General features: G+C 42.4%; 1 protein-coding gene across 1 annotated transcript in view; it reads right to left on the bottom strand.

Moving 5' to 3' along the window:
* The window catches only part of PIG-A (phosphatidylinositol glycan anchor biosynthesis class A), a 56,353-nt gene that overhangs the window by 15,908 nt on the left and 19,958 nt on the right, over positions 1-20,487 (bottom strand). The window contains exons 7-8 of the mRNA XM_075357896.1: positions 19,397-19,602; positions 16,810-16,895 (exon numbers count right to left, since the gene is read on the bottom strand). Of these exons, the coding sequence (XP_075214011.1) occupies positions 16,810-16,895; positions 19,397-19,602 (292 nt within the window). The remainder of the gene's footprint in view (positions 1-16,809; positions 16,896-19,396; positions 19,603-20,487) is intronic.

Genomic DNA, 20,487 nt, shown 5'->3' with positions numbered 1-20,487 from the left:
AATTCAGTTTATTTGGAAACTAAACCAAATGAATAAAATAAACGCTTGTTACGATCTACTGAAATTAAGTGGGTTGGGATACCTTAACTTAAATCCACTGACAACCAAGAACTAATGGTTGCATCAATCAACCCATTAATAAAATAAAAGTTAACCAAGAAGTTAGTATCATACCTAAAACATCCATCTGTGAGCTTCATACATGTATATGATGCCACAATTCTCAGTGGTGTCTTTTGATGATGTACATTACTCCACTTCTGCTTAATAGTGCCAATTTAAAGACATAGCACGCGTGGAAAATTATTACTGTGGGTACTGTTACTTGGAATAACTATGTCTAATAATTATTACTAGACATCATTTAACAAAACGAAAAGTAGAAATTAAATAATTTTTTTATAAATAACATAAATATAAACAAATATTCATGTTCTAATTATATTTAATTTTTACTGTTTCCTAGCATAACATAAAAATGGCCTGAACTGTTGAACACCATATAATGATTTTATTCCTTATCCTTTTATATATATATATATATATATATATATATATATAAAATACAATAACAAAAGAAAAATTATTATTATTACAAGAATTAAAAAAAAGTTTACTATTACTAACCTTTAAAATAATTTTTTACATAATATATTGCTAAATTATTTTTTCAGCACTATTTATTTATAGTGAGTTAGATGCCATAACCATAACAGTTATAGTCAGCTGGACATAAAACACAAATCAATTCTAAAAATGGCATACCCATTTTCAAGAACAACAAGATCCAATGTCGAGCACAATACTAAAAAATTAAGAATGAAGTGGTCTTCATTTAACACTTAAATGAAGGAGAGCTCATTATTGAGCTAAACACAGGTCACTGTTAGATGTCTTTAAGAAAAACTGGTCGATAGCAAAAAAAGCATAATAATTCTAAGAAATACCTAATATCCCACACTAGGTTTTCTAGGGGACTTTTACAGTATGTTTTATGTTTTGCTGCATTACCAGCCAAATCAAATAAAATGCTGCCCTGTATTAGCTCCTTTCAGAGAAAGTATATTAACAATGTCTCTTGGATCTCTATTACTTTTTATACATCGCAGCCATGTGAAATATTAAGACAGATAGATTAAAACAAAACATTAACATAACCCTTCCTATCATCCTGTCATACAGGGTGCCGGGCTAAAGGTATCCAAAAGTAACAGCTTAAATTAAGAGAACCATCCAAGCTTAAATTAAGAGAACCATCCAAGCTTAAATTAAGAGAACCATCCAATTTAATTTTTTTTTTCTTTAATAAACACCAAGTTTTAATGTGGATTATACAAGTTGGTGGAGATCATCTCGTTGGAAACTGAAGTTGCAGAAATCTGAGGAAGAGCAAAGTTCTGAAGCATATTGACGTACGTGTTTCTTGTCACAGGGGCTCAGAGAAAAAAAGAAATACCAATGATGCCATTTTTGTGTAGTCCTAACCAAATGTTGACTTTCGGTGTGTCCCTTTCATTTTCGATTACTGTTTGGGGGTTTCAGTACCTCAAATATGACAACTGTGTCTGTTAACTTTCCCACACATGAAAGGTTGCCTCATCACTAAATAATAACGTATCAAGATAATTAGTATCGTTTTCAACATGTTGCATTAGCTTTGGAGCAAACTGATATAGGTGGCAATGTTTTGGTTTACTATAATAAAGGTGTTGCAACTTGTATGCTTGCAAACAGATCCGCATTTGAATGATATCAAGAACTGTGGAACAAGGAGTTTGTAGTTGGTAACTAGCCTACCTAATTGACTTTCGAGGACTGACAGTAATTGCATTGTACATGATTCACAGTCTCATCACTAACTGGAACTTTTGGATGATTTCCAGTTTCCGAAACCAAGCTTCCAGTCTCTCTTAAGTCATATCCCATTAACGAATGGACTTGGATGTACGAAGATTGATATTTCATGATTCCATCCTTGGCTCTTGTAGTGAAAGGTTGTGTTTTATTGTGCTCTGTGAATTGTCAGTTGTAACCAGTCCAGCCAGGTGTTCAACAGTTCTTCTACCTGCGTCGCCAGACAATGTGAGAAGGGTCTGCTAGGACATCAGCCGGGCGGCCAGCTACCTGGACTACAGGCCAGTCACATTAAGAAAAGGATAATCCTTTTCTTAATTTTACTTTTATCCTATTCAATATTTCTAATAATGTAAAGTGAACTCTTGTAGTCATTGTGAATACATTAAGTAAATAGCCTATTATTATAGGACTATTGTGCTACTTTTAAAATAATTTTATTTTTTAATTGATTTTCTTGTCAGTGATTTTATTTTACAGCAAGTGTAGATTAAGAAGTGTAAATTAAGTTTAATTTTAATTTTAATTTTTAAATTTTTCTTCCTTATTTTCCTCAATGGAAGGAAAAATAAGGCCTCCTCCACCCCGTTCTCCCACCACGGAACTGTCCGACGGTGGAGAGGAAAGCGGGTCTGGCGCTAGGAAGCGCCAGAAACGCCGGGACTCCGCGCCTCCTATGGAGGCGGAGCCCGTAGCGGGCTGCAGCAAGGCTGCAGCAGCTGCCAACTCGCAGGCTGATGATGGGGCCCCATCACAGCCTGCTACCGTCAGGCGGGAGAAAATCCCGCCGATAATGCTGGACTGCCCGAAAGAGTGGCCAGCATTGGCGAGGGACATAAAGTCGAGGATTGGGGGGCGCCTGGTGGCTAAAAGCACCGGGCTCTCGATAAGGCTGCAGCTGGGCAGCGAGGCGGATTACCGGGCGGTGCAGAGTTTTCTGCACTCGAAGGGAATCGCCTTTCACTCCTTTCAGCTCCCGAAGGACAGGGAGCTGAAGGTGGTTATACGGGGGATCCCCTATGGGGCTGCCCCGGAGGAAGTAAGGGAGGAACTGACCTCCCTTGGCTATGAGGTGGTTTCGGTTAAGAAGCTCCTCACAAGGGACGGTCGGGAAACCCCGACCTGCCTAGTGGCCCTTAAGAGGACCCCTTTGGCCCGGGCCATTTATGACCTTGGCAGTATTTTTTACTGCAAGGTCGCAGTGACTGCATTTGTGTCACGAGGGGGGCCACCCCAGTGCCACAGATGCCAGAAATTTGGACACTCGTCCAATTACTGCCAGAGGGCCCAGCAATGCGTAAAGTGTGGTGGAAACCACGACACTTCTGCCTGCGTCAAGCCGCGTGAGGAACCAGCCTCATGCGTCAACTGTAAGGGGCCACATCCGGCCAATTACAGGGGCTGCCCCTATTATAAGGAGCAGACAAACAAAGTCAAGGGACTTAAAAAGCCCGCGACTTTGGACGGCCGCAGCTGGGCCCGTGTTGCCGGTGGGGGAAAAACAGTCCCCAAACCGGAGGTGCCGGCACCTGTGGCCAAAGCGGTCGTGAAAAAAGGGGAGGTACCCTCCCCAACACCCGCCAAGCCAAAACCGGCGGCAACCACCAAGAAGGTGGTGAAACAAAAGGCGGCGACAAAGCCGGCCCCGGCGAAGAAGGCCAAGCCTTCCTCGACGGGAAAGGCAAAGCCGGCCCCGGCGAAGAAGGCTAAGCCTTCCTCGACGGGAAAGGCAAAGCCTGCTCCGGCTGGGAAGGCCAAGCAGGCTGTTAAAAACACTGTGGCCCCGCGCCCCACCAAAAGGGCGGCCGCGCCAAAAGGCACCCCCAGCGGCAATCCGAAACCGGCTACCCCGTTGGAGACCACTGGCATGGACTTCCTGTCGCAGATGACAGTGAAGGATATCCTGCCAGATATCATGATGGTTTTGCCACGCCTGCTCCAGGCAAAATCTCTCAAGGACTGTATTCAGTCCTTAATAGAGTGCCTCATGGCTGTACTGTCCAGGTATGGTTAGGCCCACCCTCAGACTCTTGCAGTGGAACGCCAACTCAGTAGTAGGCCGGACGGAGGAACTATGCCGTCTGGCCGAGGATCTACTGATAGACGTGATACTGTTGTCTGAGACGTGCTTGAACCCAAACAAGCAACTGACCCTTCGGAACTATTTTACATATAGGACGGATAGGCCAGTTCGACCCGGATCTCGCACCTCTGGTGGAACTGCGGTTTTAGTCCACAGACGCCACATGCATACGCGCGTTGTTCTTCATACAAACGTGATGGAGCAAACGTGTGTGCATGTGGAGCATCTGGGCACGGTGTATCGGCTGGTTTCGGCTTATAGCAAGCCGAACGACGCGGTAACCGGCGCAGATCTGGATGCCGTGCTGGAAAATTGGGATGGGCCCGTGATACTCATGGGCGACCTCAATGCCAAACACGTGTCATGGAACAGCATTCTGACAAATCCGAATGGCAGATTGCTGTACGAAAGGGCGAGAGCCCGCCGCTTGGTCGTCGTAGGCCCTGAGGTGCCCACGTTCGTGCATCGCTCAGGCAGATCTAGGCCTGACGTGCTGGATATCGCAGTCATGAAGGGGGGTACCCTCCCATTCATGATTGAAACGATAGAAGACCTCAGCTCGGACCATTCCCCTGTCCTGTTGGAACTAGGTCAGGCAGGGGGTGGCCGAGATCCCCCGCCTATACCCCGAAGGTCAGTCAACTGGAAAAGGTTCTACGAGACCCTCCAGCGGGAGTACAGGCCGGTAAATCCTGAGCTCCTGAACACCCCGGAGGAAATCGACGACACTGTCGGGCGCGTCACGTCGTCAATGACCGAGGCCCTGGCAGGCAGCTCATCGGCCAAAACTCGAGCAGTTGTTCGAAACGACCTCCCTCTTCACATCTCCGAAGCCATAACGGAGAAACGACGACTGAGGAGGAGATATCGAATCACCCTGTCCCCCGCTGATAAGCGGGCCTTTTATAATCAAACGGACAGGGTAAAACAACTGCTGACAAGCCATGGAGAGGATTCGTGGAACGAATACCTCGCCTCGGTCTCTGACGACATCTCCTCGGTGTTCAGGTTGAACAGGAGACTGCGAGAAGGGAAGAAGCCTCGCCATCCGGTTGTGGGGCAGCGAGGTTTTCTTGCATACTCGGAGGCGGAGAGGGCCGAGGTATTCGCCGATACCTTGGAGGAGCAGTTCACTCCAAACCCCCCTCCCTCCCCGAACGACGAGCACACAACCGAGGTGGAATCCTTTCTTGTAGATTATTTCTCACAGGTGGAGGACGCCCCTCTAGAGATTGACCAAGTCACTGAAGCGGAAGTTTCCGCAGCCATTAAGGCCACAAGCCCCGACAAGGCCCCGGGTGTCGACGGGATCAGCGCCCGTGCATTCCGGAACATACCGGCCTCCGTGATTACAGCAATTTCGGTGATATTCACGTCCATTTTGTACGTTGGATATTTCCCGAATTGTTGGAAAACGGCCAAAGTCGTATGTTTACCCAAACCGGGGAAAAGTTTACTTTTCCCACGGAATTATAGGCCAATCTCCCTGTTACCGGTATTGTCTAAGTTGTTCGAGAGGATTTTTCTCGAAAAACTGAGGCGATACATGGAGGGAGAAGTGCGGCCCGAGCAATTTGGGTTCAGGGAGGGTCACTCAACCACCCTCCAACTGGTAAAAATAATAGACGACCTTGTCGGAGGCCTGAACAGGAAACGGGTGACTGCAGCCGTTTTTCTGGATGTGGCCAAGGCCTTTGACAAAGTTTGGCATAGCGGGCTGCTTTATAAGCTAGCGCGATCGGCGATCCCGTACCGCTATGTCAGACTGATGCGGTCATATCTGCTAGACCGACATTTTGTCGTGCGCGTAGGGGAAACGATTTCCTCTACCAGAGAAATAGCCGCTGGGGTTCCCCAAGGAGCAGTACTTTCCCCGTTCTTGTACACCTTGTACGTGAACGATATGCCGCTGTCGGAAGGGGTCAAAACGGCCCTTTACGCAGACGACACGGCATATTTCTACGAATCCGCAAATGTGGATTACGCGGTCCGGAGGCTCCAAAGGCAGCTGGACTTAGTGGAACCGTGGCTCGACATGTGGAGAATCAGGGTCAACGGTGAAAAATCGGTGGCCGTGATGTTCACATGCAAGACACGAAAACCGACCAGAGAGCTGGAAATCTCAGGGGAGAAAATCCCTTTTGAGAAAACAGTTAAGTACCTGGGGGTGGTGTTGGACAGGCGGCTTACCTTCGGCGAACATGTAAATTATGCGACCCGGAGGGCTAAGGCCGCCAGAGCCTCGCTATACCCAGTGCTGAACAGTGCCAGCCCGTACCCACTGGCAACTAAGCTCCTCATTTTTCGGCTATACGTACTGCCGATTCTAACATATGCTTACCCGGCATGGGGGGCAGTGTTGAGCTCCTCGCTTCAAAAGAAGATCGAGGCCGTCCAAAACATCGCGTTGCGGACGATCTTTGGAGCTCCGTGGTTCGTCAGGAACGCCACTCTCCGATCTGATGCGAGATTTCAATCCGTGTCCGAGGTGGGGGTGGCGCAGGCGCGCAGACTGTTCGGGAGAGCGGCTGTGTCCGAACACAGTCATCTTCGGGACATCTGCCGAGAGGACCCAACTCCGACAGTTGTAAGGAAGCGGCCTCACGCCGTACTGGACGAACCACCGTGATGGTGCGGTGCGGTAGCCGAAAATCGACAAACCAGGCTTAGGGGCCTCCATATCGCATGAGCCATAAACGGAATAGTGCGTCAGACGCGTTTCCGGGGTCGCGAGTGAAAAGTTTTCGCGAGTTATATAGTTTGAAGACGTCAAACACGGTAAGTCGCGCATAAAACAAAAACGCGGTCTAAATTTAAAAAAAAACTTACAGTAAGACAAATTATCCCAGCAATTGCGACTCCTCCGGAAAAGGGGACGCATTGCTCCCTCCTTATAGCTAGTGCCCCGTTGTGGCGTATTCCTGCTAGCCTATTAAAGAGTTAGCACCGAAAGGACTTCAGTGGACGGTCTGAAGGGGAATTACGTCGGGAGGACAGGCTTTATAAGCCTAGCCTTCCGCGGTCGGCCCATGAAATGGGTTCGATAACGCTGGTTTAACAACGGATTGGAATGCAATTAAATCCGTCTTAAATTCACTAAAATAATAATAGACAAATCTTGAAAAATTAGATCCGAGATTAAAAAAATAACCCTTTTAAAAACAAGCCCGATTAGAATGATCCAGCAGCAAGGGACTCTGTCCAGGTTCTGCGATAAAGTAGGGAGTAATAGACTCCTGCCAACTTTGCAATTCTATTAATTCATCATCTGTAACTTTTCCTGATAGTACTCTCTAGTAGTCTCCTTGTCTACCTCAGATACTTCCAAGTCAGTCTGCGTGGCCTGGCAACATTTAATGGGGGTGACATCTCTGTTAATGTCTTTAGTCCCATATATATCTTTTTCAGTTGCTGCTCATGCTCTCCAATATATCTCGCAACACCGGGTCCCATATGTTGTTTTAACACCATCATTACTAATCCTAGCTGGTAGGTAATGCTTCCCAGACTGTTCGAATTTGACTCCTCCTCCTCTGAGGAACCTTGTCTGACTCTCTTCTTTCCATTAGATTCCGTCACTTTCTTCGTAACCACAGTTTTGGTTAACCACACTTTGGGTGGACATTTCTTCCGTTGGAAGCGACCCTCTGCGACGCATTCTCCACAGCTGCACTCAGAGGACAATTCTGTATACAACGAGTACCCACACGATAAAATATGGGCTTAAAAAATTAAGGGGGGGTCAGGGGGTAGGAAGGGTTATGAAACGGATTTATATCTTGGAATTATTGTTATAGGATTATTAAACGTCTCTCAGGACTTAGAAAATTTCACTCCTATTACTAAGAATATTTCGCGAAAATTTTCCAAGTTGTTGTTTACTTCAATTAGTACGCTTGTATGATCCTGTCTTTTAACTTAGAATAATTTGCCTATTTTAGCACTTATATAGCCTCAAAAAACGTCTTTAATTACAATGAAACATTAATTATACTCACTCTTAGTGAACAGCAGTAGACTACACTAGTATTAAAGTCAAATTACCCTTTCAGCCACTGTAATTTCAAAATATATTAAGCAAAAACACTTAAAAAACACTATTTCACTTATAAAGCAAAAAACTCTAAAAAATAGGTATGTCCGTATCCGAAAACTTTAAAAAATGACAATCCACAATCTTTAACCAATTCACTTTAGTTCCCAAATCACATAACCAGAATTAAACTGAAAAAACCAATCAAATAACTAACAGATCGCAGAGCGGTAAGAAAACACGTCCGTACTCCGTGAAGTCCACAACTCGACTCGTTTCTGACTAACCTAAACTCTAAACCTGTAACACTATACTACACATTCCACATAGATATTTTAAACATTTTCTCAAAATTTCTGATAAGTAATATTAAACAATACATAGAAATAACATATATTAAATAAATACATAGACATAATTGGGTAATGTGACATCAGATTACAATTCCTAAAGAAAAGAGATATAACAAAATTTCTGGTTAGTAAAGTTTCCTTGTTTTATAGTTGTGTTAACCAGATATTATTTTGTGTTAACCGACTGAAAAATAATTATAATGCAATAATACATAAGAAATTAATGAAAAAAATATGACTTAAATAAACGAACCACTTTTATGTTTTTATCTAACAGAATAGATATTCAGGTTCTTTTCACTTTAAAATTAATGGAATGATTAATTTTTTGATTATCATTATCTCTAGGATGAGTTGCAGAACCCATTTTACACCCATAACCTATGACTAGAATTCAGTTTATTTGGAAACTAAACCAAATGAATAAAATAAACGCTTGTTACGATCTACTGAAATTAAGTGGGTTGGGATACCTTAACTTAAATCCACTGACAACCAAGAACTAATGGTTGCATCAATCAACCCATTAATAAAATAAAAGTTAACCAAGAAGTTAGTATCATACCTAAAACATCCATCTGTGAGCTTCATACATGTATATGATGCCACAATTCTCAGTGGTGTCTTTTGATGATGTACATTACTCCACTTCTGCTTAATAGTGCCAATTTAAAGACATAGCACGCGTGGAAAATTATTACTGTGGGTACTGTTACTTGGAATAACTATGTCTAATAATTATTACTAGACATCATTTAACAAAACGAAAAGTAGAAATTAAATAATTTTTTTATAAATAACATAAATATAAACAAATATTCATGTTCTAATTATATTTAATTTTTACTGTTTCCTAGCATAACATAAAAATGGCCTGAACTGTTGAACACCATATAATGATTTTATTCCTTATCCTTTTATATATATATATATATATATATATATATATATATAAAATACAATAACAAAAGAAAAATTATTATTATTACAAGAATTAAAAAAAAGTTTACTATTACTAACCTTTAAAATAATTTTTTACATAATATATTGCTAAATTATTTTTTCAGCACTATTTATTTATAGTGAGTTAGATGCCATAACCATAACAGTTATAGTCAGCTGGACATAAAACACAAATCAATTCTAAAAATGGCATACCCATTTTCAAGAACAACAAGATCCAATGTCGAGCACAATACTAAAAAATTAAGAATGAAGTGGTCTTCATTTAACACTTAAATGAAGGAGAGCTCATTATTGAGCTAAACACAGGTCACTGTTAGATGTCTTTAAGAAAAACTGGTCGATAGCAAAAAAAGCATAATAATTCTAAGAAATACCTAATATCCCACACTAGGTTTTCTAGGGGACTTTTACAGTATGTTTTATGTTTTGCTGCATTACCAGCCAAATCAAATAAAATGCTGCCCTGTATTAGCTCCTTTCAGAGAAAGTATATTAACAATGTCTCTTGGATCTCTATTACTTTTTATACATCGCAGCCATGTGAAATATTAAGACAGATAGATTAAAACAAAACATTAACATAACCCTTCCTATCATCCTGTCATACAGGGTGCCGGGCTAAAGGTATCCAAAAGTAACAGCTTAAATTAAGAGAACCATCCAAGCTTAAATTAAGAGAACCATCCAAGCTTAAATTAAGAGAACCATCCAATTTAATTTTTTTTTTCTTTAATAAACACCAAGTTTTAATGTGGATTATACAAGTTGGTGGAGATCATCTCGTTGGAAACTGAAGTTGCAGAAATCTGAGGAAGAGCAAAGTTCTGAAGCATATTGACGTACGTGTTTCTTGTCACAGGGGCTCAGAGAAAAAAAGAAATACCAATGATGCCATTTTTGTGTAGTCCTAACCAAATGTTGACTTTCGGTGTGTCCCTTTCATTTTCGATTACTGTTTGGGGGTTTCAGTACCTCAAATATGACAACTGTGTCTGTTAACTTTCCCACACATGAAAGGTTGCCTCATCACTAAATAATAACGTATCAAGATAATTAGTATCGTTTTCAACATGTTGCATTAGCTTTGGAGCAAACTGATATAGGTGGCAATGTTTTGGTTTACTATAATAAAGGTGTTGCAACTTGTATGCTTGCAAACAGATCCGCATTTGAATGATATCAAGAACTGTGGAACAAGGAGTTTGTAGTTGGTAACTAGCCTACCTAATTGACTTTCGAGGACTGACAGTAATTGCATTGTACATGATTCACAGTCTCATCACTAACTGGAACTTTTGGATGATTTCCAGTTTCCGAAACCAAGCTTCCAGTCTCTCTTAAGTCATATCCCATTAACGAATGGACTTGGATGTACGAAGATTGATATTTCATGATTCCATCCTTGGCTCTTGTAGTGAAAGGTTGTGTTTTATTGTGCTCTGTGAATTGTCAGTTGTAACCAGTCCAGCCAGGTGTTCAACAGTTCTTCTACCTGCGTCGCCAGACAATGTGAGAAGGGTCTGCTAGGACATCAGCCGGGCGGCCAGCTACCTGGACTACAGGCCAGTCACATTAAGAAAAGGATAATCCTTTTCTTAATTTTACTTTTATCCTATTCAATATTTCTAATAATGTAAAGTGAACTCTTGTAGTCATTGTGAATACATTAAGTAAATAGCCTATTATTATAGGACTATTGTGCTACTTTTAAAATAATTTTATTTTTTAATTGATTTTCTTGTCAGTGATTTTATTTTACAGCAAGTGTAGATTAAGAAGTGTAAATTAAGTTTAATTTTAATTTTAATTTTTAAATTTTTCTTCCTTATTTTCCTCAATGGAAGGAAAAATAAGGCCTCCTCCACCCCGTTCTCCCACCACGGAACTGTCCGACGGTGGAGAGGAAAGCGGGTCTGGCGCTAGGAAGCGCCAGAAACGCCGGGACTCCGCGCCTCCTATGGAGGCGGAGCCCGTAGCGGGCTGCAGCAAGGCTGCAGCAGCTGCCAACTCGCAGGCTGATGATGGGGCCCCATCACAGCCTGCTACCGTCAGGCGGGAGAAAATCCCGCCGATAATGCTGGACTGCCCGAAAGAGTGGCCAGCATTGGCGAGGGACATAAAGTCGAGGATTGGGGGGCGCCTGGTGGCTAAAAGCACCGGGCTCTCGATAAGGCTGCAGCTGGGCAGCGAGGCGGATTACCGGGCGGTGCAGAGTTTTCTGCACTCGAAGGGAATCGCCTTTCACTCCTTTCAGCTCCCGAAGGACAGGGAGCTGAAGGTGGTTATACGGGGGATCCCCTATGGGGCTGCCCCGGAGGAAGTAAGGGAGGAACTGACCTCCCTTGGCTATGAGGTGGTTTCGGTTAAGAAGCTCCTCACAAGGGACGGTCGGGAAACCCCGACCTGCCTAGTGGCCCTTAAGAGGACCCCTTTGGCCCGGGCCATTTATGACCTTGGCAGTATTTTTTACTGCAAGGTCGCAGTGACTGCATTTGTGTCACGAGGGGGGCCACCCCAGTGCCACAGATGCCAGAAATTTGGACACTCGTCCAATTACTGCCAGAGGGCCCAGCAATGCGTAAAGTGTGGTGGAAACCACGACACTTCTGCCTGCGTCAAGCCGCGTGAGGAACCAGCCTCATGCGTCAACTGTAAGGGGCCACATCCGGCCAATTACAGGGGCTGCCCCTATTATAAGGAGCAGACAAACAAAGTCAAGGGACTTAAAAAGCCCGCGACTTTGGACGGCCGCAGCTGGGCCCGTGTTGCCGGTGGGGGAAAAACAGTCCCCAAACCGGAGGTGCCGGCACCTGTGGCCAAAGCGGTCGTGAAAAAAGGGGAGGTACCCTCCCCAACACCCGCCAAGCCAAAACCGGCGGCAACCACCAAGAAGGTGGTGAAACAAAAGGCGGCGACAAAGCCGGCCCCGGCGAAGAAGGCCAAGCCTTCCTCGACGGGAAAGGCAAAGCCGGCCCCGGCGAAGAAGGCTAAGCCTTCCTCGACGGGAAAGGCAAAGCCTGCTCCGGCTGGGAAGGCCAAGCAGGCTGTTAAAAACACTGTGGCCCCGCGCCCCACCAAAAGGGCGGCCGCGCCAAAAGGCACCCCCAGCGGCAATCCGAAACCGGCTACCCCGTTGGAGACCACTGGCATGGACTTCCTGTCGCAGATGACAGTGAAGGATATCCTGCCAGATATCATGATGGTTTTGCCACGCCTGCTCCAGGCAAAATCTCTCAAGGACTGTATTCAGTCCTTAATAGAGTGCCTCATGGCTGTACTGTCCAGGTATGGTTAGGCCCACCCTCAGACTCTTGCAGTGGAACGCCAACTCAGTAGTAGGCCGGACGGAGGAACTATGCCGTCTGGCCGAGGATCTACTGATAGACGTGATACTGTTGTCTGAGACGTGCTTGAACCCAAACAAGCAACTGACCCTTCGGAACTATTTTACATATAGGACGGATAGGCCAGTTCGACCCGGATCTCGCACCTCTGGTGGAACTGCGGTTTTAGTCCACAGACGCCACATGCATACGCGCGTTGTTCTTCATACAAACGTGATGGAGCAAACGTGTGTGCATGTGGAGCATCTGGGCACGGTGTATCGGCTGGTTTCGGCTTATAGCAAGCCGAACGACGCGGTAACCGGCGCAGATCTGGATGCCGTGCTGGAAAATTGGGATGGGCCCGTGATACTCATGGGCGACCTCAATGCCAAACACGTGTCATGGAACAGCATTCTGACAAATCCGAATGGCAGATTGCTGTACGAAAGGGCGAGAGCCCGCCGCTTGGTCGTCGTAGGCCCTGAGGTGCCCACGTTCGTGCATCGCTCAGGCAGATCTAGGCCTGACGTGCTGGATATCGCAGTCATGAAGGGGGGTACCCTCCCATTCATGATTGAAACGATAGAAGACCTCAGCTCGGACCATTCCCCTGTCCTGTTGGAACTAGGTCAGGCAGGGGGTGGCCGAGATCCCCCGCCTATACCCCGAAGGTCAGTCAACTGGAAAAGGTTCTACGAGACCCTCCAGCGGGAGTACAGGCCGGTAAATCCTGAGCTCCTGAACACCCCGGAGGAAATCGACGACACTGTCGGGCGCGTCACGTCGTCAATGACCGAGGCCCTGGCAGGCAGCTCATCGGCCAAAACTCGAGCAGTTGTTCGAAACGACCTCCCTCTTCACATCTCCGAAGCCATAACGGAGAAACGACGACTGAGGAGGAGATATCGAATCACCCTGTCCCCCGCTGATAAGCGGGCCTTTTATAATCAAACGGACAGGGTAAAACAACTGCTGACAAGCCATGGAGAGGATTCGTGGAACGAATACCTCGCCTCGGTCTCTGACGACATCTCCTCGGTGTTCAGGTTGAACAGGAGACTGCGAGAAGGGAAGAAGCCTCGCCATCCGGTTGTGGGGCAGCGAGGTTTTCTTGCATACTCGGAGGCGGAGAGGGCCGAGGTATTCGCCGATACCTTGGAGGAGCAGTTCACTCCAAACCCCCCTCCCTCCCCGAACGACGAGCACACAACCGAGGTGGAATCCTTTCTTGTAGATTATTTCTCACAGGTGGAGGACGCCCCTCTAGAGATTGACCAAGTCACTGAAGCGGAAGTTTCCGCAGCCATTAAGGCCACAAGCCCCGACAAGGCCCCGGGTGTCGACGGGATCAGCGCCCGTGCATTCCGGAACATACCGGCCTCCGTGATTACAGCAATTTCGGTGATATTCACGTCCATTTTGTACGTTGGATATTTCCCGAATTGTTGGAAAACGGCCAAAGTCGTATGTTTACCCAAACCGGGGAAAAGTTTACTTTTCCCACGGAATTATAGGCCAATCTCCCTGTTACCGGTATTGTCTAAGTTGTTCGAGAGGATTTTTCTCGAAAAACTGAGGCGATACATGGAGGGAGAAGTGCGGCCCGAGCAATTTGGGTTCAGGGAGGGTCACTCAACCACCCTCCAACTGGTAAAAATAATAGACGACCTTGTCGGAGGCCTGAACAGGAAACGGGTGACTGCAGCCGTTTTTCTGGATGTGGCCAAGGCCTTTGACAAAGTTTGGCATAGCGGGCTGCTTTATAAGCTAGCGCGATCGGCGATCCCGTACCGCTATGTCAGACTGATGCGGTCATATCTGCTAGACCGACATTTTGTCGTGCGCGTAGGGGAAACGATTTCCTCTACCAGAGAAATAGCCGCTGGGGTTCCCCAAGGAGCAGTACTTTCCCCGTTCTTGTACACCTTGTACGTGAACGATATGCCGCTGTCGGAAGGGGTCAAAACGGCCCTTTACGCAGACGACACGGCATATTTCTACGAATCCGCAAATGTGGATTACGCGGTCCGGAGGCTCCAAAGGCAGCTGGACTTAGTGGAACCGTGGCTCGACATGTGGAGAATCAGGGTCAACGGTGAAAAATCGGTGGCCGTGATGTTCACATGCAAGACACGAAAACCGACCAGAGAGCTGGAAATCTCAGGGGAGAAAATCCCTTTTGAGAAAACAGTTAAGTACCTGGGGGTGGTGTTGGACAGGCGGCTTACCTTCGGCGAACATGTAAATTATGCGACCCGGAGGGCTAAGGCCGCCAGAGCCTCGCTATACCCAGTGCTGAACAGTGCCAGCCCGTACCCACTGGCAACTAAGCTCCTCATTTTTCGGCTATACGTACTGCCGATTCTAACATATGCTTACCCGGCATGGGGGGCAGTGTTGAGCTCCTCGCTTCAAAAGAAGATCGAGGCCGTCCAAAACATCGCGTTGCGGACGATCTTTGGAGCTCCGTGGTTCGTCAGGAACGCCACTCTCCGATCTGATGCGAGATTTCAATCCGTGTCCGAGGTGGGGGTGGCGCAGGCGCGCAGACTGTTCGGGAGAGCGGCTGTGTCCGAACACAGTCATCTTCGGGACATCTGCCGAGAGGACCCAACTCCGACAGTTGTAAGGAAGCGGCCTCACGCCGTACTGGACGAACCACCGTGATGGTGCGGTGCGGTAGCCGAAAATCGACAAACCAGGCTTAGGGGCCTCCATATCGCATGAGCCATAAACGGAATAGTGCGTCAGACGCGTTTCCGGGGTCGCGAGTGAAAAGTTTTCGCGAGTTATATAGTTTGAAGACGTCAAACACGGTAAGTCGCGCATAAAACAAAAACGCGGTCTAAATTTAAAAAAAAACTTACAGTAAGACAAATTATCCCAGCAATTGCGACTCCTCCGGAAAAGGGGACGCATTGCTCCCTCCTTATAGCTAGTGCCCCGTTGTGGCGTATTCCTGCTAGCCTATTAAAGAGTTAGCACCGAAAGGACTTCAGTGGACGGTCTGAAGGGGAATTACGTCGGGAGGACAGGCTTTATAAGCCTAGCCTTCCGCGGTCGGCCCATGAAATGGGTTCGATAACGCTGGTTTAACAACGGATTGGAATGCAATTAAATCCGTCTTAAATTCACTAAAATAATAATAGACAAATCTTGAAAAATTAGATCCGAGATTAAAAAAATAACCCTTTTAAAAACAAGCCCGATTAGAATGATCCAGCAGCAAGGGACTCTGTCCAGGTTCTGCGATAAAGTAGGGAGTAATAGACTCCTGCCAACTTTGCATTCCATTCCATTCCGATATTTCATTCAGACCATACACACCATTGAACACATGTGACTGATGAAACTCCATTAACCAAAGCATGCACTGAACCTTCTGTTGTGGGACTCATAGCTTGACTGACTACTACTGGCTACAATTGAACTGGGAGCTGGCTTGCCTGCGCATGCATATTCTGCTGATGTTAGAAAGTATACAGAACAAATCTTGGAGAAATTTACTGTAAACTGAGCCAGTGCTTAGAGAATTATGATAACCGGGTTTTTAAATATAGGGCAAACTTCTTGGATGAAGCCCAGACACTGTCTATTCCTTAAAATTATTATGCATAAATACACCATTATATACATACAGTGCCTCTACTAAACAAGAGTAAAACCTTCCTTATTTTTCAGTAATCTGGAATGCCTCAGGCATAATTTATATTAATATGGCTGATTAAGAATTGAATCGTATTTCCAAAATATGAACAATGCACAATCGATTGTTTCACTGTATTATTACTAATGTTTAATAAACGCAACATATTTGGCTTCCCTTGCAGTAACAGATCCTGGCACTATATTAAAGGCTTGATCTTCAACTATATATAATATATCTGTGGAAACTACTGAAGCAAACAGTAGTGAGGGATAAGGAATTTACCTACACTGTAAATCTTATGGGCACAATAAGATAGATTCACAGCATCCAAGTTTTGATTAGAATGTATTCCACTAAAAATATTATTTGTCCAAATGATTATTCGCATATTATAAAATGAAAATGCCCAGAGAATAATAACACAAAAAGTAAAACTGAAATTTATTAACCTACTGATATTAAATATAAAAATTCTAAAAAGTTATCTGAATTTAAAAACAAGCCATCAAACCATATAGATATCAATAGATGAAAATTAAACTTACACGAGATATTAGGTTCAGTTAAGTAGATAAGATCTGGAGGTAAGACTTCAGGAATTCCTCCAACACGTGTACTAACTACCTGTAAACTGAAATAATTAAAAAATCATTTTTCAAAACAATTTTTAAAAACTTATTTTATATTAATTAATAATAAAAACTTGACTATTTAATATGCTATAGTCATAGTCAAGACTAAATAAAAAAGAACACTAAATAATCAACTCTTGAATACAGATTTATTGTAAGTATGCTAATTAGTAATATTATTTAATACAAAATTTCATATATGTATCAATCAATATTGTTAATAAACATAATTTATAAATAGCCACTAAAATAAATGTCTTTAATGTAATAATCATAAAATTTATACAGTTGTATGAAAATTATTCTTACCATGCTTTAAAAGTTGTTTTTTCCTCATAAAATATGTATTGTTATAAATAATGTACAATTAAGACTACATACATTTTAGTTTTCTTTTCATCTATATAATTTTAAAAGGACATTCATATATTTAAAAAGTTTATATGGAAAAAATTTTCCACTTTTTAGGGAGATGTTCATTTGGAAAAAATTAATCAACCCTGTAGATCTTTCAAGTGAAGTAGAGAACATTTTTGCATTTATTTGAAGAAATCCATTGACTAATTTTAAGAAACATGTTAAAAAATGTTATATTATGTTTATTTTTTACTTTGCCATGTTTCAAGACAAACTTAAATGCTCAAAAAAGGTTGTGTATTTAAAATTTTTCTTTAAATACAAAACAATACTTCCACAAATATATTTACTACAAGTTACAGCTGAAAAGAGCCTGCAGTTTTGTTTGATTATCTAAAGAGAAACTGAATAAGCTAAGCATCAATGAAACAAAAATGTAATTTTTCAGTTTTTTGTAACAAAAACTAAAAGATATATATACAAGGTGTGTGAGAAAAGTAATGAGATTGGTAACACTGCAAGCAATCTGGCTAAGCTGTGTCTACCGGTCTCTGCTAGACCGGTTTGTTCATCCCTTCCACATGCTCAGTACAAGTTTCAACTCCGTTCAGCCAATACATTATTTTTGACAGCGCCATCAGTGAAGTTGTGTTTTTGTTGTGTTACGAGAATGGAGCATCAGAAATTAGAGCAATGTTGTGCAATCAAGTTTTGTGTTAAACTTGGGGAATCGGCAAGTGTGACCTTTGAAAAGTTGAAACAGGGCTATGGGGAACATTGCTTATCAAGAGCACAAGTTTTCTGCTGGCACAAATCATTTTTTGGAAGGCCAAGAACACGTTGAAGATCAACCTCGCTCAGAACTTCGACTTCAAAATCTGACGAAAACGTTGAACGTGTGAGATCAGACCGTGGTTTAGCAATAAGCATGATGAGTGAACAGTTAAATTTAAACACTTTTATCATACATCAAATTTTGACAGACGATTTGGACATGTGAAAGGTTTGTGCGAAATTGGTGCCGAAAAACCTCATAACAGAACAGAAGAACAATCGAAGAAACATGTGCGTTGATCTTCGTGAGAGGATTGACAATGACCAAGAATTCTTCAATCATGTGATCATGATTCGAGGTGATGAATCCTGGATATTTGAGTACGATCCTGAAACATAGCGGCAAAGTGAAGAGTGGCACACTCTGTCATCTCCTCGACCGAAAAAATGTTGAATGAGCAAATCAAAGATCAAAACCATGCTGATTTGCTTTTTTGACAGTAGGGGTATCGTGCGTAAAGAATTTGTTCCTCCAGGACAAACTGTCAACCAAGTGTTTTACAAAGGTGTCCATGAAAGGCTCAGGAAAAGATTGAATAGCGTGAGACCAGACATTGCAGACAAGTGGATGCTTCAACATGACAATTTCCTGTGTCACACAGCCATTTCCATCAGGGAATTTTTTACCTCAAAACGCATTCCTATGGTTCCTCAACCCCCCTATTCACATGATTTGAGTCCTTGTCACTTTTTCCTTTTCCTGAAATTGAAACGTCTTAAAAGGACATCATTTTGTAACTCTGGAAAACATTCAAAAGACTATGACCGACCAGTTAAAAGCCCTACCAGTTGAAGCCTTCCAGCGCTGCTACCAGGAGTGGGAACAACAACTCTGCCAGTGTATAGCTGCCCAAGGGAACTTCTTTGAAGGGAATAATATTGTTGTTTTAAAAACTAACTAAATATATATATATACTACGAGACCAATAGTCATGCAGATAGTTAAAAATCAGAAGAGATATGGTTCAAAGTCGAATAGATGATGCGGTTAATTTCAGCTGAAATTAAAGAATAAAACACACATGTGTTATACTTCTTGAAAATTCAAATTATTACAATAAATTTTCAAAGACAGTTAAATATAGTATTTTCAAACAACACTAATCTATACCAGAACATAAAAAAATGGTATAATTTAACATTATCTGATGAAAAATCGAAAAATCTCAAACTGATACAGGTTGAATAAAGGTGATAATATTAATAAGAAAAAACAAAACTATAACTTTTTAAAAATCTGATTCTTAATGCATTTTTAACTTTAAAAAAAAGTTTTTTTGTTTTATTTCTATCCTCATGTTATACATACCCACAAGAAGCAGCTTCTACAATTGCCATACAGTAAGCTTCAGTCAAAGATGTATTAAGAAAAATATGTCCACGTGTTAATACATTATGCACTTGTGAGTGTTCTATTATTCCCAACAGTGTTACTCTATCTTGAAGATGATGTTTTTCTCTCACTTCTTCCAGAAGTGTACGTTTTGGACCATCACCACCGATTAAGAACTCTACCTGTAAAATATTATGTCAATAAAATTATTACATCTAAATTTAATAAAGATACTTTCATAAAAAAAAAAAAACAAATTTTAACTAAAAAATGATAGAAATCAGTTTAGAAAATCCAAGTCAAAAGTAAACATTTACCTTAAATGCAGTCTAAACCACCTAAACTCATTTTATTTTAAAAATAGCCTTTGTTAACCTGAAATGCTGCTTTATTTTCAGTAATAAACAACAGTTAATGCTGAATAATAGCTAGTTAATATTTTAAAATAACAAAATACTCTGTGAAAGTAATTTTATTATAAGAATGTTAAAATTTATCTTCTTTAATAAATTCACTGCTAAGCCTGTAGATCTGCAGACGAGATGGATTCAACTCTGCATGCTATGACCACAATCTGCAGTCTTAGCTAATTTTCATTCCGTGAGGAAAAAGGGTAGAAAAAGTAATGCATTTTTTTATTTATTTAACTAAAGCATTGTTAGTACTTATATTTTCTGTTTCCAACTTTAACAAGTTTTTCACAGATTTTAAATAAAGGCTTTAAAATAAATCTGGTATTAGTAAAAATAAAAGTACATGGCTTTCATAACAAAATTTATACCTGCAATTCTTTATTATGAAAAGCATAGTTGTTTTTTTCTGACAAAATCTTCTTATCTTTCCTGTTACTTTTTATTATTAGGAATTTTTCAAAAAAAAATCTTTTCTGATTTTTAGGTTAAAGAAATATTTTTGTTTTTGTGTATTACACCAGATTTTTGTCCACTTAACCTAGAATATTTACCAATGTTTTGTTATTTAGGATCATAAAGTATTGCTTTTCCTTCATCCACTGCAATGACTAATCCAGCCTAAATTATATTACTTTTACAAAACAAAAGTAATTT

Source organism: Lycorma delicatula, chromosome 2 (assembly GCF_047948215.1).
Source record: "Lycorma delicatula isolate Av1 chromosome 2, ASM4794821v1, whole genome shotgun sequence".
Classification (NCBI taxonomy): Eukaryota; Metazoa; Arthropoda; class Insecta; order Hemiptera; family Fulgoridae; genus Lycorma; species Lycorma delicatula.
This window is presented reverse-complemented; position numbering and strand designations above follow the sequence as displayed.